The sequence below is a fragment of the Rhagoletis pomonella genome, unplaced genomic scaffold (genome assembly GCF_013731165.1).
Source record: "Rhagoletis pomonella isolate Grant_MI unplaced genomic scaffold, Rhpom_1.0 Rhpom_scaffold_00767, whole genome shotgun sequence".
In the NCBI taxonomy this organism is placed as follows: domain Eukaryota; kingdom Metazoa; phylum Arthropoda; class Insecta; order Diptera; family Tephritidae; genus Rhagoletis; species Rhagoletis pomonella.
The window spans coordinates 43,167-63,922 of record NW_023459321.1 but is presented as its reverse complement, the minus strand read 5'-3'; the positions used below and the strand labels follow the sequence as shown (position 1 = coordinate 63,922).

At 43.7% G+C, this 20,756-nt stretch overlaps 2 protein-coding genes across 2 annotated transcripts in view; one reads left to right on the top strand and one right to left on the bottom strand.

Annotated features, from left to right (window-relative positions):
* LOC118751531 (mucin-5AC-like) lies at positions 1-3,513 on the top strand (the record flags this gene model as incomplete). Its single annotated transcript, XM_036486362.1, is given in 1 exon segment — positions 1-3,513. A coding segment is annotated over 1 exon segment (2,700 nt), but the record flags the coding sequence as incomplete, so codon positions are not given.
* A 1,795-nt stretch (positions 3,514-5,308) lies between these two features.
* The window catches only part of LOC118751532, a 52,960-nt gene continuing 37,512 nt past the window's right edge, over positions 5,309-20,756 (bottom strand). Inside the window, 6 exon segments of the mRNA XM_036486363.1 lie at positions 5,309-6,327; positions 6,329-7,663; positions 10,467-10,681; positions 13,187-14,933; positions 15,001-15,261; positions 18,241-20,409. Coding sequence (XP_036342256.1) covers positions 5,332-6,327; positions 6,329-7,663; positions 10,467-10,681; positions 13,187-14,933; positions 15,001-15,261; positions 18,241-20,409 — 6,723 coding nt within the window. The 3' untranslated portion in view covers positions 5,309-5,331.

Genomic DNA, 20,756 nt, shown 5'->3' with positions numbered 1-20,756 from the left:
CGGTTATATGAGCAGGCGCGTGCCGGACAAACTGGGAGAGTAGTGGTGACTACTACAACACCGAAGCCAAAAACAACGACCACACAGCGTGCCTTGCCATTTGGTGGTTTGAATGAAGCGGACTTGCAGCGCTTGTTTGAACAGGCAGGCGCGCTGCCTAGCAGCACGATAACTGTGCCTACTACCACAACAACAATTTCAACAACGGCGCGCACGCCAGCGCCTAGCTATCGCGAGTTTGAGCAGCTGCAAAAGTATTTTGCAGAGTTGGAGCGCACGCGCACTAGCACCAGCACAACAACTACTACCACAACTACACCTGCGCCTACTACCACTACCACCACAAGCGCGCCAACTACAACGACTTCCACTAGCACCACAACATCAACTACGCCAACGCCTGCCGTTACTTCGATCGGTTTGGCTCAGCGCATCACAAATGGCCTCAGCGCGCAAAAGCCCAAGAAGCCGGACGCTGACAATGATCAGTTGCAGGAGCTCATCAATCGTGTACAACAGCTGGAACGTTTGAATTCGGATAAGCTTGAGAACAGCATACGCGCGACCACAACGGATACGCCCATACCATTCGTTGGTTTCACTACGCGCAAGGTAAATGCGCCTAATCCCAAATCCAATGAACTCCGTGCGCCCTCGAATGATTTCGCGCATCTGCAAGAGCTCTACCAACAGGTTGCGAGCGCGGAACAAGGCGCTTTTGGACGCGTTGAAATCTCTACTTCGGCCACTGCTGCGAAACCTTCTTCCGGCAAGCGCACACAAAATTTCGCACAAAAAATAATCGACATCACCAATGACACTGGCTCCGGTAGCAGCTTGCAAGAAGTGGATCCCAGCGACTTTGTGCAACTACAGAAGCTGCTGAGTAAAGTACAGGAGCTAGAGCGCGTGAAGATCCATGGCGTGCAGGGCATCTTAGAACCAGCCACGCCTACGCCAACTGTAAGCAGCTATACAAAGGATATCTCGACTTTATCCAATCTGGTAACCTCCGCGTCGGCGCATACACATGCCGTACAAAACACAAATGGAGCGCAGATTATTTACCCCGAGAAGGCGCATGAGTACAAACCATTCGAGAACATACTCACGCCGGAACATCAGCATCCAACAAAGTCACATGTGGACAAGAAGGGAGAGGCTGTGCCAGAACCCACCTCCAGCGAGGAGTTACGTGAGTTGGCTATGCCGGCACCAGCGAACCCAAAGAATTCATCATTCGACAAAGACTTTGAACAGTATCAGGAGTTCTTTAAGAAACTCGAGGATGAGGAGCGCAACTCGTACCAGAATATGCAGCCGCCGATAATACAAAAAACTGTGACGAAGGAGCCCCCGCGTTTCATTGCGACACACAAACCGCAAAAGCCCGGTAATGGGCAGCAGAAGGCTGATCTCGAAGAGCTGCAAAAGATCTTGAGCAATGCTCAGGAGTTGGAAAAATTAGGCATCACTTTGCCAACAGAATTATCCCAGCAGATTGAGACCAAACTTACGAACCACGCGAACAATGAAAGAGCTGAAAAACAATTGGAGTCTACTACCGCAAAGCCAGTGCATATAGTCACTGCAGAGCGTCCCAAAGCCAATGGAGAGTATATTGACCTAATAAGCAATTTGGGTGCTATAAGCTCAAGCACCACCTTCCCCACAACGAATCACGATGCAACCAGCGCTGAAAGTGTAGATGCGTCTAGCGAAAAGGAAGCCTTCTTTTCGCTTACGACGCCAAAGTCGCTGGTACCAAAAGAGCCCAAGCCTACCACGTCCAGTGCGCTCGACCTTCCCGTTTTTAGCGCAACTAAGATCATAGAAGCGGCTATCAAGCGCGCAGCCAACAAAATTGGCGTTTCCACTGAGCAGACACTAGGCTTCCAAAGGCGTAGCGATAAGGATGTGTATGCCGACATGGATCCTGGGAGCATGGACGATTTGATGGGCGAGTTTAGCGAAATGAACTATCAGCTAGCGTCACCAGATTTACCGGCAGGCACGTCACAAAGCGATGTGCCAGTAACTACTTTGAAAAGAGATACCAGTCAGCTACCGCCAGTTGAGGATGCACCCGTTGACATAACAAAAGATTTGCATGAGCTGCAGCGCTTAATCGGCAACCTGCAGGAGCTGCAACGCTTGAACCTCAGCGTATCTTCAGATTTGCTGCGTAAAGCGGATACGAAGTATTTGGAAACGCTGAAGAAGCAGCAAACAGCCGCAGATGACACTAGTAAAAGTCGGCGCCAAAGTGTTACGCCGCTTATAGTGATGGCAGTGAGTGCCGCCACTGGTGAGAGCACAACAGGAAGCGCAACAACAGACACCAGCACAGAGAAGAGCGCGGCCGACGGCGATTCTGATCTTGCTCCAGAACCAGTAGACGTGGAAGCTGCGGCAAGCGCTGCAACGAACAGCAACAGTGCGACAGAAGTGAGCAGCAGAAGCAGCACGACAACTACGGAAGAACCGCGCAATGGCTCGCTGGCCGATCTGGAAGACTCTTTTGGTGGCGTCGATACGAATAAGGAAGAACCGAAGCCACCCAAACGCAAGAATGGTTTCTACTTCTTAGCCGATTGGAATTCCTTCCTCGAAGTGGGTGATGGCGATGACCAGGTGATAGTGCGCTTGAGTCCGAAAATAGGCGATCCGCGACTATTTTTACCAGTGAAAATACCATAAAGTGGGTTAAAGGGACTGTAGCGTGTAAGTGAAAATGCAGAGTGGATTATTTTTGTAAATATTTATTATAATTAGTTTTGTTTGTAAGAGATTTCACAAAAAAAAATCAACTACAATTTGGATGGAGTCGAGTGCAATAGATGAGAAGCTTCTGACTCTTGAATGACGGGACCGAAAATTATATTTTTTTTTTGAGTTGCTGTTGCTTTATTAATTTTTTCTGCAACGAGTATAATTTATAAGGGAGGACCTGCCGGTTGCTGTGCCCTGGGATAAAGTTTCGGCACTGCAAAGTGACAAGATCCGTCTGGTTGGGGTGGTGGAATGACGCCGCTTGAGGGAGCCTCTTAGACTGACAGATTAGTAACTCTGCTCTTAGAAAAATTCAGTGGAGAAAATATCTAAGTTTGCCATTTTCCAGGCTGCCATCAAACCTAAACCCAATCTGATTCGTCTTTACCATATCGACCAGACCAAAGAGGTCGTAAGGTAGCTCTCCGAGTTTGTATCCCTTGGTTAAGGTATATCGTTGCTAACCAAACCTATACTTTTGCCGAGGATAAATATAAAGCTTGAAGTAGGCCAAATGGTCACTAGCCGGTTCCAATACACATAGGCCACTAAACGAATATTTCGATATTCCTAGGCTTAGTCTACAAAATAAAAAAATCACTCTTAATTTCCGGTGATGCCTCCGGTAGCAATATGTCGGCTATATTCCTTACTGTAAGCGAACGGGGTACCATTGTCACCAGACTATCCACAGATCCATAATTTGTTAGTTTGTGAGCCAGCTCGTTCAGAATTATTCCATGTCCCGATAGAACTTAGTTTCTTCGTACATTCTTGTTAATTTCTCTAGGAAATTGGGACCGCAATGCCATTCGATTCAGGGATTTGTTCTTGTGAGCCAAGTTATAATTGGATTTCAGTTCTCATACCTCTATGGGGAAGTTTTGTGTATGGAATGATGCCTCCTAGGAAAGGTAATTTCTTGGCTCTAGGCTACTATAGTCAAGCCCTTAATATTTTGTGTAGTCTATAGGAAGCAGAACTGGCTAGAAAAAAGCTACGTCTGTTAGGCATGAAACTAATCGGTTAACGTACCTATCTGGAGCATAGAGCGGAAACAAATACCGGCCGAAAGCCTACTCTCAGGTATCCATGGCGCCAATTAGTTAGTCAATGCACGCCATGACTAATCCAATGCCACTTTTTCTCTAAAATTCTTCTCTGAAAGGCTCGGAGTTCGTCAGTTGCTAATACCTTGCATTCCAATTTGCTTAAGACCAAATGGCATATTAAGTGGTTTTCAGTCTAAAAACCATTGTGGGTTAACTGAAGTAGAGTTTGGGCATTCCAAAATTCTTGAAAGATTCGACAACATACATACCTGCTATCTGCCACGGAGTTTTGAGACTGGCTATGAAGAGCTCTTTCCCAACACACACCCAAGAAAGATTATCTAAGGAACTGACATAAACTGCCTGGAAAGGTACATTCTTGGCAACCAGAGAATACTTTTACATTTATTACCTTAGAGCTCAATACAAATTGAAACGGGTTCCACGCTTTGGGCGATTATCTAAACCGTACACTGGCTGGCTCTGACCGATTTGTGATTAGCTTTGGGATATTCAATATCATTTAGTGACCCATACGAAGGACGTACGTATGATTTTTTTCTAATAAACTATCGAGGATAGAACGATCGAACGAAATTTTGCCGCGCTTGTAACAACCAGCTTAACAAAACTTTATATCAAATGATTTTTTTGTTTATTTATTTATTTATTTTTATTCTGAGGCCTTTAAGATAAACTTGGCTCTCGCAGCAGTCTACGATTTGAAGGTCGTGCCAATCATCCATTCCTCAGACTTCAATTCAATATATCCCTCATTCATAACGATTTCTGATTAGCTATGGAACTTGATTTGGAGTTCGCCACCTTCTCCCATCCTCTAACTTGATAATGGTGAGAACTGTACGACCAGTTTTTAGTCTGATTAATATCTCATCTACTTCGTTGGAACATTAGGAGCAAGCGGTTTGCCACCTATTGGAACTTTTTCTCGGTTCCAAGAGAGGCTGGATTATCTCAAGCCAAGTTGGGGTTTTATAAAGCGTGCTAAGTTATATTCTCACCTTCAAGCTTTCAAAGATAAAAGCATGCCTGCTAATCGACACATCGATAAGTCAATGATTGAGCTCTTTTGAGGTATTTTAAAACTCTGGCGGTATGTTTTATTACTTTAATATAATTTAACTCCTTTCTACTACTATCTATTTCGCCTCTAAACTTTATATACGCAACCTCTGCTAGCTTTATCAATAAGGGACTACTGGATATTTAGGTTACTTTCATTATTTATTTTTTCCAGCTTTCGTAAGACAACCAATTCAAATATTGCTTCGAGCTTTAATACTTACACCACACACTACTAAGAAGAAGTTTTAAGCGTTATTAGCATTTAAGATGAGTCAAATTTTTATGAGTCTTAATATTTAAGTGAACGATAAGTAAATAAAATAGCAGATTTTTAACAAATAAATTTATCATACAACTTTTATTTACAAGCTTAGCTTGATTATGAATCTTTACATTCATTTAATTTATTAAATTATTCGGCCTAATTGCACAGTAGGTTTGCGGGCATGCGCAGCGTTGAGCCCGCGCCAACAAACCGGTAGAAGACTAGACCTACAGCATGAGCGACACCCAAGTGCGGCCGCTGCTCCAAACCATCACTGTCGTGTAGCATAACGGCGAATATTTTCAAAACATCCGCTTCGCTCTTGAAGCTCACAAACTCCACGAAGCCCTGCACGCCGCGATAGACAAACACGCGTATGGTGCAACAATCCTCGACAAAGGCAAGCAACGTTTCAGTGGCTATTTGCAGGGTGATTAACGAATGCGGCTTGCGCGCGCTTATACTTTGAAAGCGCGTGCCGGAGAGGACATCCAAATACAAAACGACTTCAGCTTGTTGCATGCCCACCAATTGCGGTACCTCTACGGTGACTGCCAGCAGTTCAAGCGGTTCGCTTGAATGCGCACGCACTAAGATGGGCAGAATTTCACCGGCGCCAGGAGCAGGTAAATTTCTGTTGGCAAACTTTAGCCAAGTGTTGTTTTCGCGTGTGAACTCAATGGGGGTTTCTACGGTTGGTACTTTATCTGTCGCATCGAGCACGCTTGCCGACATTTCTAAGTCCTCCTCACGAGTTGTTGGCGCTTGCGTCTCTTTGAGCGCTTCGGCCTTTAGCACGCGCACCGTGTTTTCCAGATAGTGCTGCAAACTGCGTATGCACTCAATGACAGCGCTCAACTCCCACGCATGCGCAGCCGCATCGTCGCCTTCAAAGAGCTGTGTGCCATCCTCTATGCTATTGGCCAGTATGAGCACATCACGCACTGTTGTGCCCAAATGATCCATGATGGTCATAATGCTGGCCACATCTGCTGCATCAGCACCCTGTAGGTAACCCTGTATTTCCTCCATGTCCACAATGCTAGGCCACAAGATCTGCACAGTGCGCCCTGCCAATACCTGCGCCGGATTTTCGGGCAGCTGCAGCATGTCCCATTCAATGCTTTCGAAGGTCGTGTTTGGGTAGATTTTTTTGGCGCCTAAGCTCCTCCATTATTGCTATAAAGTCCTGCATCAAGTGCTCGTCGTGCAAATCCGTCTCCGGTATGCTGAGTTGTGTAATATTCACCTCAAGTCGCAGGCGGTAATTCAAGTCGTCAAGAATGTGTCCGATAACAACGCGGAAGTCAGCGAGTTGGAATTGATGCGTTAGCGAAGCATTCGGCTTTAGCACAACTTCGGTAAGGTTGTAAGCTTGTGGGCGAATTACACGTTGGTAGGAAAGGGGTAGACTGTAATTCGGCGCTGAGGTCCGCTTGTCACGCGCGCTAAACTCGTCATCGTTGAAGAGCAGTATTACCTCGCCGTTGGTAACCATAAGCGCCTGCGAGTGGTGGGGTACAAAGCGATAGCTCGTGTTGTCCAGCCAGTCAGGCAGAAACCAGGTATTGGTGTGGCTGAGTTTACTCAAATCATAGCCGTAGACGGTATCTGTGTTTAAAGCGTATAATTTGTCGGGCATGTGTGCCGATAACATCAGCTCAGTGGCCGGTTTCTCAAATGACTTCAGCAATGTAAGGTTATTGCGCTCCAGACGCCAGTACTTAAGTGAACCTTCTACGCCTGCCTTGTTAGTTACAAAGTGTATAGTGTTTGACACTGACATCCCCGCTGCTTCCATCGCGATTACTTGATTGATGGTGCCAGACTGAAAGATGACTACCTCGTCGTACATCCCACTAAGTGGGTTCCACTTTAACACACGTGTTTGATTAACCATATTAATTAGGAGGTAATTGACACCTTCGTTTTCCATAGCGAATACTGCCTGTATTTTCTCAATGCGATCAGCATCTGCTTCAACCTCCCTTTTCAAGTCCAACTCAAATGCCCGCTCCAAGTATTTCAACTGGTAACCGCGTCGCTGCTGCTTCTTCACCAGCCTCCTCAACTGCTCACACAAATCCTCGTATTGCTTACCTTCGCGCACGCTACGTATCAGCGCACCAAAGGGCATTGGTCGCGGCCGCCCGCTGGCCAAGTAGCTTGGTAATGTGGGCCCAGAGTTGACATTTAATGTGCGCGCACTCCAATTGCCGGTAATGAACTGCTGCGATTTGCCGGCCGTTCGCAGCGCGGTCCTGAACCATTCGTCCATGTTTATGCCTGACATGCGGTATTTGGTTTTTACTTCCGTTGCATTCACATCCTCAAAATAGAGCGGCGACTCAAAATGCTGGTCGCCGTTAAGCATTGCAACTTCACGCAAATCTTTATCATTGTTTACAGGGGCGTTGGTTCTTAGATTTCCACGCACTAATGCGGAATGCAGTGTTAGCGGCGTAATGACGTGTTGATTTCCATGAGTCTGAAAGTAAGTATGGAAAAATAAGAGGTAAGTAAACGACAGGATAGTGGGGAGAAGTAAAAAATACTGGAATGTTTCATGGCTAACATTGCTATTTGATATTCTCAGACAGTAGAGAACAGCCTTCCAACTGCATCGACTTTCCTTTACCGGCTGAAGATCGGTCACTAATATCGTATCGTCGGCTTAGACTCATCCAATCGTATTCATTTGAAACCCACTCATCTTCTTTGAATCCCTAGCAAATACCTCTGCGATTTTGTTGCATAGAAGTTCCCGGCTCAAAGCGGCTTCAATAACTGCCGAAGTTAATCCAGCCGGAAATAATTAAACGTTGTCAAGAGGATCAGCAAAAGGAGAAGAGTCCTACTAGGATAGAATACTACATCAATTAAGAAAATAATCTTGGAAAACAGAATAAAAACCGAGAGGGCAATCTGAGTAGCCTGGGATTCAGATTAGGCCAATCCAGTCCAAGGATAGATATTGATATTGTGTCCACCTAAAACTCAGCAGTGCTCCTATAAACACTACAATGTCTAAGGATTTTCTAAAGCTCTCAAGAAGTATAATTTTCAGCACCATAAAACTATACACACAACTTTTCTGCGAATTTCGCTTGGTGCGATAACCAATGTCCTCAAGGCAATAGCCCGCAGCTCTTGGTGTGTGACAACGAAACTTTACTAGCTACTCACAAGGCAATTGGCCTGTCGGTAGTAGCTATTATCTTATGCCTGTACAACATAAAGCAGAAATTGGCAGTGAAAGAGTGCGCTGAGGAGATCGCCTGTGTTGAATAACACGATAAAATCATGCTTGGTTGCCACTATCGCTCTATAAAACTGCAAGAGACAAGGTGAGCTCTAGCTCATCAAGTCGCCCCGATAAAAACGGCCTGACAGCCCCCTCCATCGCCTTAGTTCCAAATGCGCAAATACCTACCACTCCTGCGGAAAACTTTACGACACAGATACTGTCCAAAGTCTCTGGCTCTCTGAATCGGGTTTGGCGACTGCTGCTGTGTATCACACTTTTTCTCCAAAGAATAGGCGGGCGTAAAGTGAATTTCCAGTACTGCTGAGGGGTCGGAGGTTAATTTACGGAAATCAAAAGAACTTTTGAGTGAGTAAGTTTAAGCACCGACTCGATATCTTGGGCTTAAGCTCACTCATCAAATAGCTATAGCGCGCTTGAAAAACAATAAAGCTGCTGGACCTGACAGTGGAGTTGATAAGGTGCATGCATCAACTCTTATGCAAAATGTGGTCAGATAAACGCTTGCCCGGCGACTGGAAATTAAGTGTAATCTGCCCAATCCACAAGAAAGGCGACCCCGCCATTCGCGCCAACTACCGCGGGAGCAGCCTTCGAAGCATAGGTTCAAGGTCTTATCGAGCGTATTGTGTGACAGACTGAAGCCCACCGTCAAAGAACTGATTGGGCCTTATCAGTGTGGCTTTAGACCGGAAGAGCCGGGTATTCAAAATACGCCAAATCTTGGAAAATACACGCGGGAAGAGGATAGAAACTCACCACCTATTTGTCGACTTCAAAGCCGCTTTCGATAGCACTAGAGGGAGCTGCCTATATGCCGCTTTGGCATCCCCGTTGGATTAGGAACCTAAGCGAATGGGTCTGGCGGTCAACGAGGACAAGACGAAGTATCTCCTGTTATCAAACCAACAGTCAGCGCATTCGCGTCTTAGCACCCACGTCACTGTTCACAGTTATAATTTCGAGAAAGTAGAGAATTTTGTTTACTTGGGAACCAGCATTGACATCGATAATAATGTCAGCATGGAAATCCAACGCAGAACCACTCTTGCTACTTTGGCCTGAGTAGTCAATTTAGAAGTCAAGTCCTCTCTACACATACGAAAACCACACTCCATAAGTCACTTATCATGCCCGTGTTGGCACTATATGCTGCCGAAGCATTGACATTGACAGCATTCGAGTACCGTAGGCGATGGAACGATGCAGCGTAGTGCAGCGAATTAAAATACAGCGGCTCCGCTAGCTTGGCCATGTCGCTGGAATGGACTCCGACGCTCCAGCTCTGAAAGTATTCAACTCGGAACCCGCTGGTAGTAGAAGGGGAAGAGGGAGGCCTCCACTGCGTTGGAAAGACCAAGGGGAGAAGGACTTGGATTCGCTTGGCATTTCCAATTGGCGTCAGTTGACCCAGGAGAGAAACGACTGGCGTGATTTGTTGAACTCGGCCAACACCGCTTAGGCGGTTACAGGGCCAAATGATCAGTGCAAAAATTGAGTCTGAGTTTAAGCTCTCTTTCTATGCATGAATTCCAATGTGTCGATTTACCATAACCCTCCGGAATATATGTAGGGGATATATGAAAATACTTTATCGTTTCAATGTGGGTGTAAAGGATGAAACGAAATAGGCGATAATCTTAGCGGCCATCCTTTTGGGACGAGCGTGCCTGTGATAAAAAATTAGTTATAGCCCCCAGCGAAGACAACCCGTCTCCACTTTTGTCGAAACGTTGAGTAACTGACGAGATAAAAGCTGACTTTGCTATTTTAGATTTCCAAGATTCAAAATACAAAGACCGATGTTCTGTTATCATAGAGGAAAACGCGTAACTCTACCTACGTAAGATGCCTTTGGATACAACTAGCGTCTAGCAATTTAAACCAGAAATTTAGATATGTACTAGTTTAAACCTCGAGATAAATTTCCGAGCTTACTACAAAACCCAAGCCTAGTGTCTCGGCATTTTACTGCACTTATGTATCTGAATTTAAGTTTTAAACCAATATTCTATAGTTTACTCACCATTAAAGTATTCGCATACTCCTTTTCCAAATCGACACCATTTACCGCACCTTGCACATGAATTTGCCCATCCAAATGTAACTCGGAGAATGTAATGTTGCCGGTAAGATTTTGTGCCGTATGCAAAGTAATGACTTGCGAAAGATCAATGTCGTTCAGATAGCTTGCGTAGAAACTATTGCCATTTAAGCTGCATGGCGCAAATATGAGATACTCTGCAAAGGGAGAAATGAAAAGAGTTGGTAGAGTGGCATAAGCTCTTACTAGTTAGGAACTAATTGTGAATGGCTGCATCTAATTCGATTCATAATATATGGTAATGGGTCTATGAAGAATCATACTCATGCTAAGGATCAAGAACTTGATAACCTTGAAGCAATTTTTTGCAGACTAAAAATAGTTATTTTAAGATAAAGTGCTACATAAATAGTTGTGAGCTCCTAGAATAAAACTAGCTGAAAATTCTACCTAGCAAAATTTAGCGCAAGTTTAAGCTCAGACTCTAACAATAATTTCTGATCCCAGCTGGAACTCCTAAAAGAATAGGAAAAATCTACCATAGATGGGAATGAATTTGCCTTGGTTTAGGTTTCGTAAAAAGAAGTTTGCATTTCATTCAGTGAGTTTAATTTAAGCCAGCCAGCTCTGCCTGCTCTAGTCAAATTTATCCTGCGATGCTTTAAGGCTTTTTGACATTATTCTCGAGCACGAAAAATGAACAGATGATCGCATAAAACCTAATCGAGTTTGTAACCAAAAATAATAATTTGAAAATGGTAAAGAAATTTCATCCTAAAATACTGCTATTCGCGAAGAGGCCTTCAAGCCCATTTGAAGGCTAGAAATATTTACTAGCTGAGCATCGGTGTGCTAGAGTTTGAAATGAGCGTAGTACTCTTCTGCACCTCCCCTGCGAGTTCCCAGAGGATGAGCGCTGGCCTTAGCCAAATTATCTGGCCACACTTGCTTACTCTAGAGTCCTTATTAACGACTGAGGCGAATTTCTCATTCCTGTAGCGAGGGAAATGCGACCACAGCACTTATTTGAATTTCTCATGCCTCAACAGGAGAGTTTAAGAACCCTGAAGCTCTTTTATACTTTATTTGTGAAGTCCGTAGACTTCAAGCAGATTATAGGGGCACGAAAGCAGTCCAACAAATAGAATATGGTCTGTATTTTAACTTCTACAATAAAAAAACCTTCTTGGGAAGAGAGTTTTTTGGATTACTCTTAATTGAACGCAATATGAATACCGAAGTGTAGAGCTGTCATGTCGGTTCTTCAATTAAATTATGAGCTACGAAAGTACTTTCATTTTCAAATTTTAGCCCAGGTCGGATTGTATAGTCCGCATTAACTCTTCAGCAAGTAGAACAAATTGTTTCAGGAAGGTGAAGCTTCCTGGAGAACCGAGTGTTTTGAGTTACTCCCATCTGAACGTAATATGAATACCGAAGATAAAGCTGTCGTGTTGACTCTTCAAATAAATTATGAGCTACAAAGGTTTAGGAATAAAATTAATTTTACCTGAAAAGAAGGTTTTTTATTATATTTTCAAACCTTAAAAATAATTCACCCCAATATGCAGAAAAACTGAAAACCTTTTTTGAAAGTTTTTAAACCAAACTCAAGAGCTTGTATGTATGTAGATAAGTGAGGTAATTCTTTCTTATGATGATTTTGTTTCTAGCAAAAAATGTCGCTTTTTGATTGCCCCTTTCTCTTTTTGTATTCGATTCTAAAATAAAGGCAATCCGGTGAGAAAATTTTGTGTTCGCCACACCCTTGTAAGGAAAAAAAGCACATTTTCACCCTTTGAGGCTTTGTCAGGAGAGATAGTGCAGTGATGGCCAAGCTGCATTAAAGTTTCCTTTCAACTTCATTCATATTGTGTCCTTAGGCACTCCCGGTTGCCAACCCTTTAATCTAATATCCTTCTAATGAAATCTACAGCAAGTATCTGCTCTCTGAGCTAGAGGGACTGTAAATTATTTATTGGCATTTTAACCGATTTTCTCTATCCGTTGCCTGCGTCTGTCCCTCTTGTCTGGATAATGAAGACAGTGCTTACACCTTATGAGCAATTGCCCGACATTCTCTTACCTCGGGGGGGATATTCTTGCTCATTCTCAGAACTCCCCCATTTCGGCGAATTAGTGGAAAGTAGTTAGAGGTGGAGAGGAAGATGAAATCTGTGTCTATCCTATCAGACGTTAATCATAATACTCGCATATTTTCTTTAGTACTTCTATTGCTTTAAAATATGGCTTCCAAGTACTCCTCGACGGAGTCTTCTTGCCTTTTCTCCTCAAATGCCCTACAATTTCGAGAGATTAAAATTAAGACACTTTTTTATTACTCTAGAACTATTAAATGTTTCTACCTGAAATAAGTAAGCGATACTCTGAGTAAACAGTTCCACAGCTGCTGGAGCCGTGCGGTAAAATATTTTGATCGAAAAATGGCACGAGTGGCAAATGCTTATTTGTCAAGGCATCTTCCTTACTTTCTTTCTCTCTCTCTCTCTCGCTTCTATTCTAATACTTTTGGTTCATTTCTCTACAAGTTGGAATTCAACAACAAATATCAGATAATAATAATAATAGATTGGCGCTTACACATATGTTAGTGTTTGGCCGAGCTTCTCCTCAGATACTTTGTTGAAAAAGAGTCCTTAACATTTAAGTCTGCTATCTTATGATACTCATTTCCTACTCACGTTCTATTTCCTGCGGTTTATCCAGCCGCAAAGTGTCCGTGAACCACTCCTTCAATGCAAACCCATTTAAATGAGTTGCCTCAAGTGTATCCTGTACGAACCAATTTTGCGCGCGCACTGAACCCTTGAATGTCAGAGGTGCCCTTATCAGCACCGGTTGCGGTTCGTTCACATAGACGATATTATCAAATAGCGTCAAAAGGTTATAGCCATTCAAGTTGCGTATATATGCGCCTTTCTCTATACTCACGCGACCAGTGAAAGTATTCGAACCTTTCAGCATACAAACTTTATCCTTGTAGACCAGTTCGTCGAAGAAGTGTGCCAAATTCGGCATCTCATTAAGTTGGCCGCGCACAGTTAGGTCTTGCAAGTGTAACTGTTGCGTGCTGAAGTTTACAACGCCTTGCATTATGAAATTTCGCATGTCATGATCAAAGCGTATCGCTCTGCTAAATGCAGACATTGGTTGTCCGTTAAGCGCGCCAGCGAGTTCAAGCTCATTTACGATTAGATTGCCGTGCAGCTGCAGAGTGCCGCGGAAGTTACAAATGGTTTTCTTGGTGGCGATGTCTGAGAAGGGTATGCCGTTGAGAGCCTCCAAGTGTGTGTCGCGCACGACTTGCACACGCTGCGTGAAGCTCTTTGGGGCGAACACTTGTACTGTGCCGTTGGTGGGTTCGCGGAAAATCATATCATCAATGATCGCTTGCAGGTTCATGCCATTATATGCGCCGTTTATTTGGAGTTTTCCATGTACCACGAGTGGATCGCTGAATGTGAGGCGTGTGCTTAGGTAATTGGGGCGATTCAACCACACAATGGTGAGTTGCAAATCCTCATCGAAGCGTTGCTGATTGAGCTTGTGTACGTGAACATCGCCGGTAACTATGACGTGATCCACTACGATTTTACCATCCAAAACCATTTGGGGCAAGTCATCGATCTCATCGAGAAAACTCCAAACCAGCGAAGCGTTAATGCCATGAATTTCATCTACGTCTAGGCCGTAAGCGAGCTTGAGCTCTTCTATGTAAATGTTGCCGGTTGGCATGTTTCCGCTATCCTCATCAGACTGCGCCTGCGAGTGCATATTCCATTTCGCGTTGTCGCCTTCAATATTTCCCAGTATATCAGCCTCCTTAGCTTGTAGCAGCTCAAAATACGCAACGGGTATATTCATATCCTCATCGATGGTTTGATAGTTCTCCGCTATAGGCGCGCCATTTAGACTAGTCGTTACATCCACTTCGTCGCTCTGTAAAGCGTTTGCGAAACTTAGATGTGTGTCCAAAGCTACCTGTGGCTGATCTATTCTGATCGCATTCTGCATAAGCTCCTCCAGATCCACGCCATCGTAGCGACCACTAAGCGTGAGATTGGAAAAATAAACATACGCCTGCAAGGCGGTCATATCCAACGTCTGCTTTGTATGCGCCGGCACGAAATTCTCCACTGGTATGTTATTCAACTTGCCATCCAACACTTCAAAGTCCAACGGCATTTGCACGTCGCTAAAGCGCTTTTTAGCACGCACGGTGATAGTGGCCTCAGGATGTGCGGGTCGTTGCACGATATCACGCAAGAGAGGTTCAAGCGGTTGCCCGTCATACAGCCCCTTTATGTGTATGGGACCATGCACCTGCAGCTGCTTAAAGTTGCAAATAGCCTCAATCTGATTTGAGTCCTTCAACGTAGGGTTGTTTGGTAGATTGCCGATGTCACGTCCACGTGTGGTGCCATTGAGCTATTAAAGAAAGCGAAAATTTAACATTAAAACTGTGAGTTGATAAAAAGAGGTAGTGATACCATACCTGAAAGATCTCCGTAATTTTGAGGTTGGCGAAAGTTGGATGTCCAAGCCATTCTTGTGCGCCGCTCAACGTAATGGCGTCCGATGCGTTCACGGCGTTCAGCAAACCTTCAGTGTCGAGCGCCTTTACACTCAGCGTGTCGGTGAAAGTTTTTTCGCCGCGCACAACGCTAACTGTAGGACCATCAGACCAGAGGAAATCATCAGGAAAGTCGAGTGAGTTCAATGCATTCAACGAGATTTTGTTCTCGATTACAACTTCCTGAAAGTACATATGTGGTTCCATTAGACATAAATATTAAAAGACCAAAACCGAGTGCTGGAGTAGAACTTTGGAAGATCGGAAAATGATTGTAGAAGGTTGCGGAATAGTACAAGTGCCCCAGGAAAAGGTCAGAGACAACAACTTTATAAGCGAGTAGAAGCATTCAAATCGTTTTGGGCTATCGGTACCAAATTGAAGTTAATTAGTTTACTATATTTCTCGGAGTAGTTTGATTCCTTCCAAAGTAGGAGAAGATGATGTATTTTGAAAAGAGTTTCAGTCAGCCCTTGTCACATTTGGTTTGGAGACAAACCGGTTACAGAATTGTGTCCCCTTAGGTTTATTTTTTTTCTTTAATATAAGCACAATTTCTGTACTATTTAGCAGAAGGGGTGGTGAGTCAGAGACGCAACCTTTTCAACATCTCCTAAACGAAGTCATTGTCTTTTGACGAACTTCCCACACATTTTTGGGAAAACTCTTCGATGAAGGCTGGCCATCTCATTTTCGAAGTCGATGTAGAGATTGATTGAATTTCCGAAAAGACATTTTTTCTCCTGGTCACTAAGATAAGATTTCGTGTTCGCCCAGTGATCTCCTGAACTTTTGAAGAGGTGACCATCTAACGAAACTATTCTCTCGAAAGGTCGGCACCCATTGCTCAGATCTTATTACGCTTTCAGAGCTAATGGTTGGAGTCAAGCTGTGAATTAGTTTTAAGACAAGGAAATGGGTTAAAGGAATCAATTTTGGAAAGTAGTTGCTCTACTTCCATTCAGAAAAACAAGCTCTCCTTTTCTATATGCGACTAAGACTAAATATTTTTATTGAGTTCACTTGCGAAACTAATTATTTCCAGTTAGGTAGTTGTGGATTGATTATCTACACTGGCCAGGATAGACAAGAAGAGTTTTTTGACAGCTGACTTGGTTTCATGCGAGGTTACGATAGAGATAGGATCGCAAATGAGATAGGAAAAGCATCTGTGCTTGTGCTGCGGTCAGTTGAACCCCGATGAAGTGATATCTGATTGAGGGTGGTAGGGGGAAACGCAATGGCATTATATCGAAGACTACTTCCCAGAATAAGTTAGAAAAGGAAAAGTGAATGCCCTGAAATGAAAGGCACTCGTACATTATTCCCCGACCATCGATAATAGCAAAACCTTAGAAGCTGATGATGGACGTAAGAAAACCCAAAAAAAAAAATTTCCAAACACCTGTTCACGAGTAGAAACCCCTATTGGGAATAAACCCCGTTACAGTAGATGGTTCTGAAGTTCGCATTTTGCCAAATGTAGAATACCTAGGTCGGTCCAGCCGTAGCCAAGGGAGCCAAAGCTTTAGTGCTATAAAACGCTACATAGATCCAATTACGGTGCACTAAGTTACATCATCTAACTGGAACTTGAGAGCTGTTGAAGAGGTCCTTGAATTCACACTACTTCACAGGAACGGAAAACATGTATCCAAACAAGTTCTGCAAACGGAAAATTAGTACAATCCCAGTACTTGGAAACGATCAAAGCTCAATTATCACAAAATGACAGCAAGGGTATAGCGACAGGAAAGCAGGCGACCCTTAAATTGTGTAGATACATCCCGATGGATCTTTTAATTTGATGAGCAGACGGCGTTTTCCATACAAAGATCTTGGAGCTGGCATCTTTGTACCCATGTAGTCGTCGTCTTAAGTCATGGTCAAAGGCCTTCCTTTTCATTGCAATAAAGTCCTCATTAGCTGAATACTTTTACTAAAATAAAACTACCTATCCATCTCCTCATCTCCTCTGGGTCTCCGGCCGCCAAGACCAGATACGTTTGATACACAGGCAGCAGAAACAAAATAAGTTGTGTAGTATAGCGCTGGATCTTCTTTGAAATATGACCACACATTAGAAAAAAGCGTGAAAAGTGGAGGACAAATGTATTGGAATCAGACATGCGGAAGGGCAGGTAAACAAGTTTTTGGATGATTCAAAAAGCTTTCAATTCTCCTCAATAAAGCGGTGTTCTATGCATAGAATGAGAGAAAAACCTGGGCTCATCAAAGCCAAATCACTTGCATTCATTTTCATTAAGCCAATTTGTGAAAATTTGTTTGGTGGTTAGGTCTGACAAAGTATTAAGAAAGGAAAACAGATCTCTAGTGAAGCAAAACAAAGAACATCGCAATCTTAAAGAATTCCTGTAATGAGTCCTAACCTCAAAAGGATCTTGATAGCCCAATTTATAATTTTAACTGATTTAACTCGTCAGCAGTTAAAGTTAAAGTGTTGTAGTCTTTGTCTAGTCAAGGCCGATCAATTCCACAGGACATTCCCCTAACTTTCAGTATCCTCGAAACGAAGACGGCATTCTGTTTCTGTTCACAGACTAACTGGCTGTACATATATGGGAAGACGGACGATTACGAAGTGTAACCAATGAGTAACCTTATACCGGATTTATTTAATAGTTTTGTAGCTTTCTAAGCCTACATATACATATGAGTAGAATATTTTTAGTCTTTCAATGAACTGGCTTATCCGATACTGGATCGACCTGCACAAACTTAAAGTGGCTTAAAGCTCACATTCTGCAGACACCTAGTTAAAGATTAAAGGTATAAGAGAAAGGATAAGTGAAAGATTGGATAGTCGCTATGTCTTTCTGACTGGCACCTAAATAAAAGTTGTCGGTATAATAGCGGAAGATAGGGAAGAAAGAAATATTGACAGATGACATGAAAATCTCAAGACTCAGAAATGCCGCAAGAATCTTAAGAGGTTCAAAAAGGCCGCGAAAAGGGTAAGGCAGATCTATTGAGTGGGAACCAAAATCAGATTATATAGAAATAAATATGTCACAAAACCGAAGTACTAGTTATATGAGGAGGTGTCTCAATTTCTGGGAAACTTGGAAAAAATTCTACTAAACACTTTTGAAAGTGATGAAATTTTTTTTTTAGATATCTGAGTTTTAGTCTCAAACTTACCCCATCCACTTCGAGCTGAGTAAAGCCCAACGGCACATCTGTAAACACCATATTCTCCTTTATTTCCTGCCAGCTTATGCCATTAATGGACTCAAATTCCAAGTCGCCATCGAACACTAGTGTGTCACTTTCCTCTATGCTGCTCTCATCTTCATTCTCGTCATCTGCTTCCCGCTCCTCGGCTGCACCCAAATGTTCCAAAACTTGCATGTCTTGTACATTCAAAAGCCCATTGAACTCTAGCATCCCATCCTTCACATAAAAATCTTCACCGTTGACTTGCTGCACAATCATTTCATCCACTTCCAGACTATCAAATTCCAAGTGTTCGAAATTGAACTCATCAAAAGCAGTGTCGCGTCTATGCCTGGCAATGTTTAAATCCGATGCCAGCTGTTCAATAGCTGTTATTACATGATCCAGATGAAGTAAAGTATCTTCGTCCGTCCAGCGGTAGTCGTTAACATAGATTTCACCCACCTCACCATCATCCAAAAGAAGTTCTGGTGTTTCTAGTTCTTCGAGCTGCGTAAGATCCGGTTGTGTCATTGGCGTGTCGCCAGCAGGTCCTTGAAGAAACGTTTGTGCTTGCGCCACCAAGTCATCCTGTTCCTTCACCCAATCCTTTAGGAAAGCGAAGATCTCCTGCAGGTCAAGGTATTCTGAATTCTTCGCTAGCAGTTCAGTGTGCAGCTTAAATAGCCCAGACTCAGCATTGTGGCGCGGTACAATTAACGACACTTCATCGCCGCGTCGAAAGTAGGCTGCGCCTTTTAGACCGGCATCGCGTTGTATATCCAACATACAGCTCACGCCAAAGACTGTGTGCTTCCCAAGCTTGCATGGTACCGGTATGCTGGCCTCAAACGCCTCGCCATCCCATATCAAGGTCTCGAGCACCGTGAGGCTGTGCGTGCTGAAGTCGACACGATGTTGTACGAGCAGTATCAGATCGTCACGGTAGGTGCGCACCGGCACTGGAAAGAAGAGCTGCACAACGCCAAAATTATGCGCCAATATTGTTTTGGGCAAAAGCTCACCCTGCTGATAGAGTAAAATTTGTGGCTGCTGACCGCCAATTGCGATATAGCTACGTCCACCCATTTTGAAGCTGGCGATAGACTCAATATCATCGGATGCGATTTGCTGCTTGAGTTTGAAACGCAAGTAGTCTGTGGTGTCGGCGCGCGGATTGAATGTATAGATGGCAGCTGTTTGGTTCTGTGGCACGGCGAGTATCAGATCACGACCCGTATCGAGTAAGGTGGTCTCGGGGCAAGGAAACTCTAATTGCATGCGCTGTGCAATCCAAAATTCGCGTGAGCCTAGGTCGAATTGATAAATATTCAGCGTGTAAAAGCCGGTATGTGAGGATTGATTTGTAGACACAACCACGTAGTCTTTGCTCTCTACTGTGAAGTAAGTGAGTCCAGTGATAGTGTTACCCACAACCCATTGCCAGTACAATTCCACTCTGCGCGTCACATTATTAACCCGATACCATAGCACACGATCCTGCTCAGCCACTAAAATAACACCTTCCGTTTGTGATTGCGCGTCATTCCAGAAGGAGTACGTGGTTAAGTAGGATATGTGCTGACCCACATCGACAATTATGCCTGTCTTATATGTAGCGCTCTCTTTATGCACAATCAACAGATCTCGTTCACGACGTCCCACAAAATACTCCGTGCCGTTGTGCTGTATATGCGCCCATTGTTGCACGTCATCGCCCAGATTGAAGGTGAAATCCTCCTCGACGGATTTGAGTATCAAAGCTTCACGGTTGCGACGTTTCGAGAACTCCAGCCGACGCAGTTTACGCATATCGAATTCGTGAACAACCTGCGAGTTGGCTTCCACCAAGTTGGGCATCCCATTTGGCGAAGTTTGCTCGCCGGCACCGACCAGATCATCGTCGCTGCTATCATGTGCTGAACCAACCACTTTTCCGAGCGCTTCGCGACCAGCCTGTTGTGCATTGAGCTCTTTTGTGAGTTGCTGCACCTGGCGTTCGTTTTCCGTTTCCTGAGCGCTGCCTTTGCTGATTTCCTCACGAAGCGCCTTTACCTCGTCGATACGCTGCTGGGTTACTTCGACTTTGGCTTTAATTTTGGGATCTGGCTTCTGCCCTTGCTCCGACGTCCAGGAGGGTTGGACTATGACGCCCTGGAAAATGAGAAAGGCGAAAGTTTCTTGAGAATAAAAAAGCAGTAAAGAAAGATAAGCTTAAACTTAAGGAAATAAGAGTAAACTGGGCTGAATGAAACATAAATAATGGAAAGGAGAGGGAAAGATACTAACGAAAAGGGAGCAGAGGACAGAAAAAGAGGGGATAGGACAAAATAGGATACGTAAGGAAAGGAAAAAAAAATTAAAGAAATAATAATGAAAGTAAAGTAATGGAAATAATAGAAAAGAAATGTCAAGAAAGCGCCGGAAATAAAATAAAATAAAATAAAAAAAAATAAAAAAAATAAAATAAATAAAATAAAATAAAATAAAATAAAATAAAA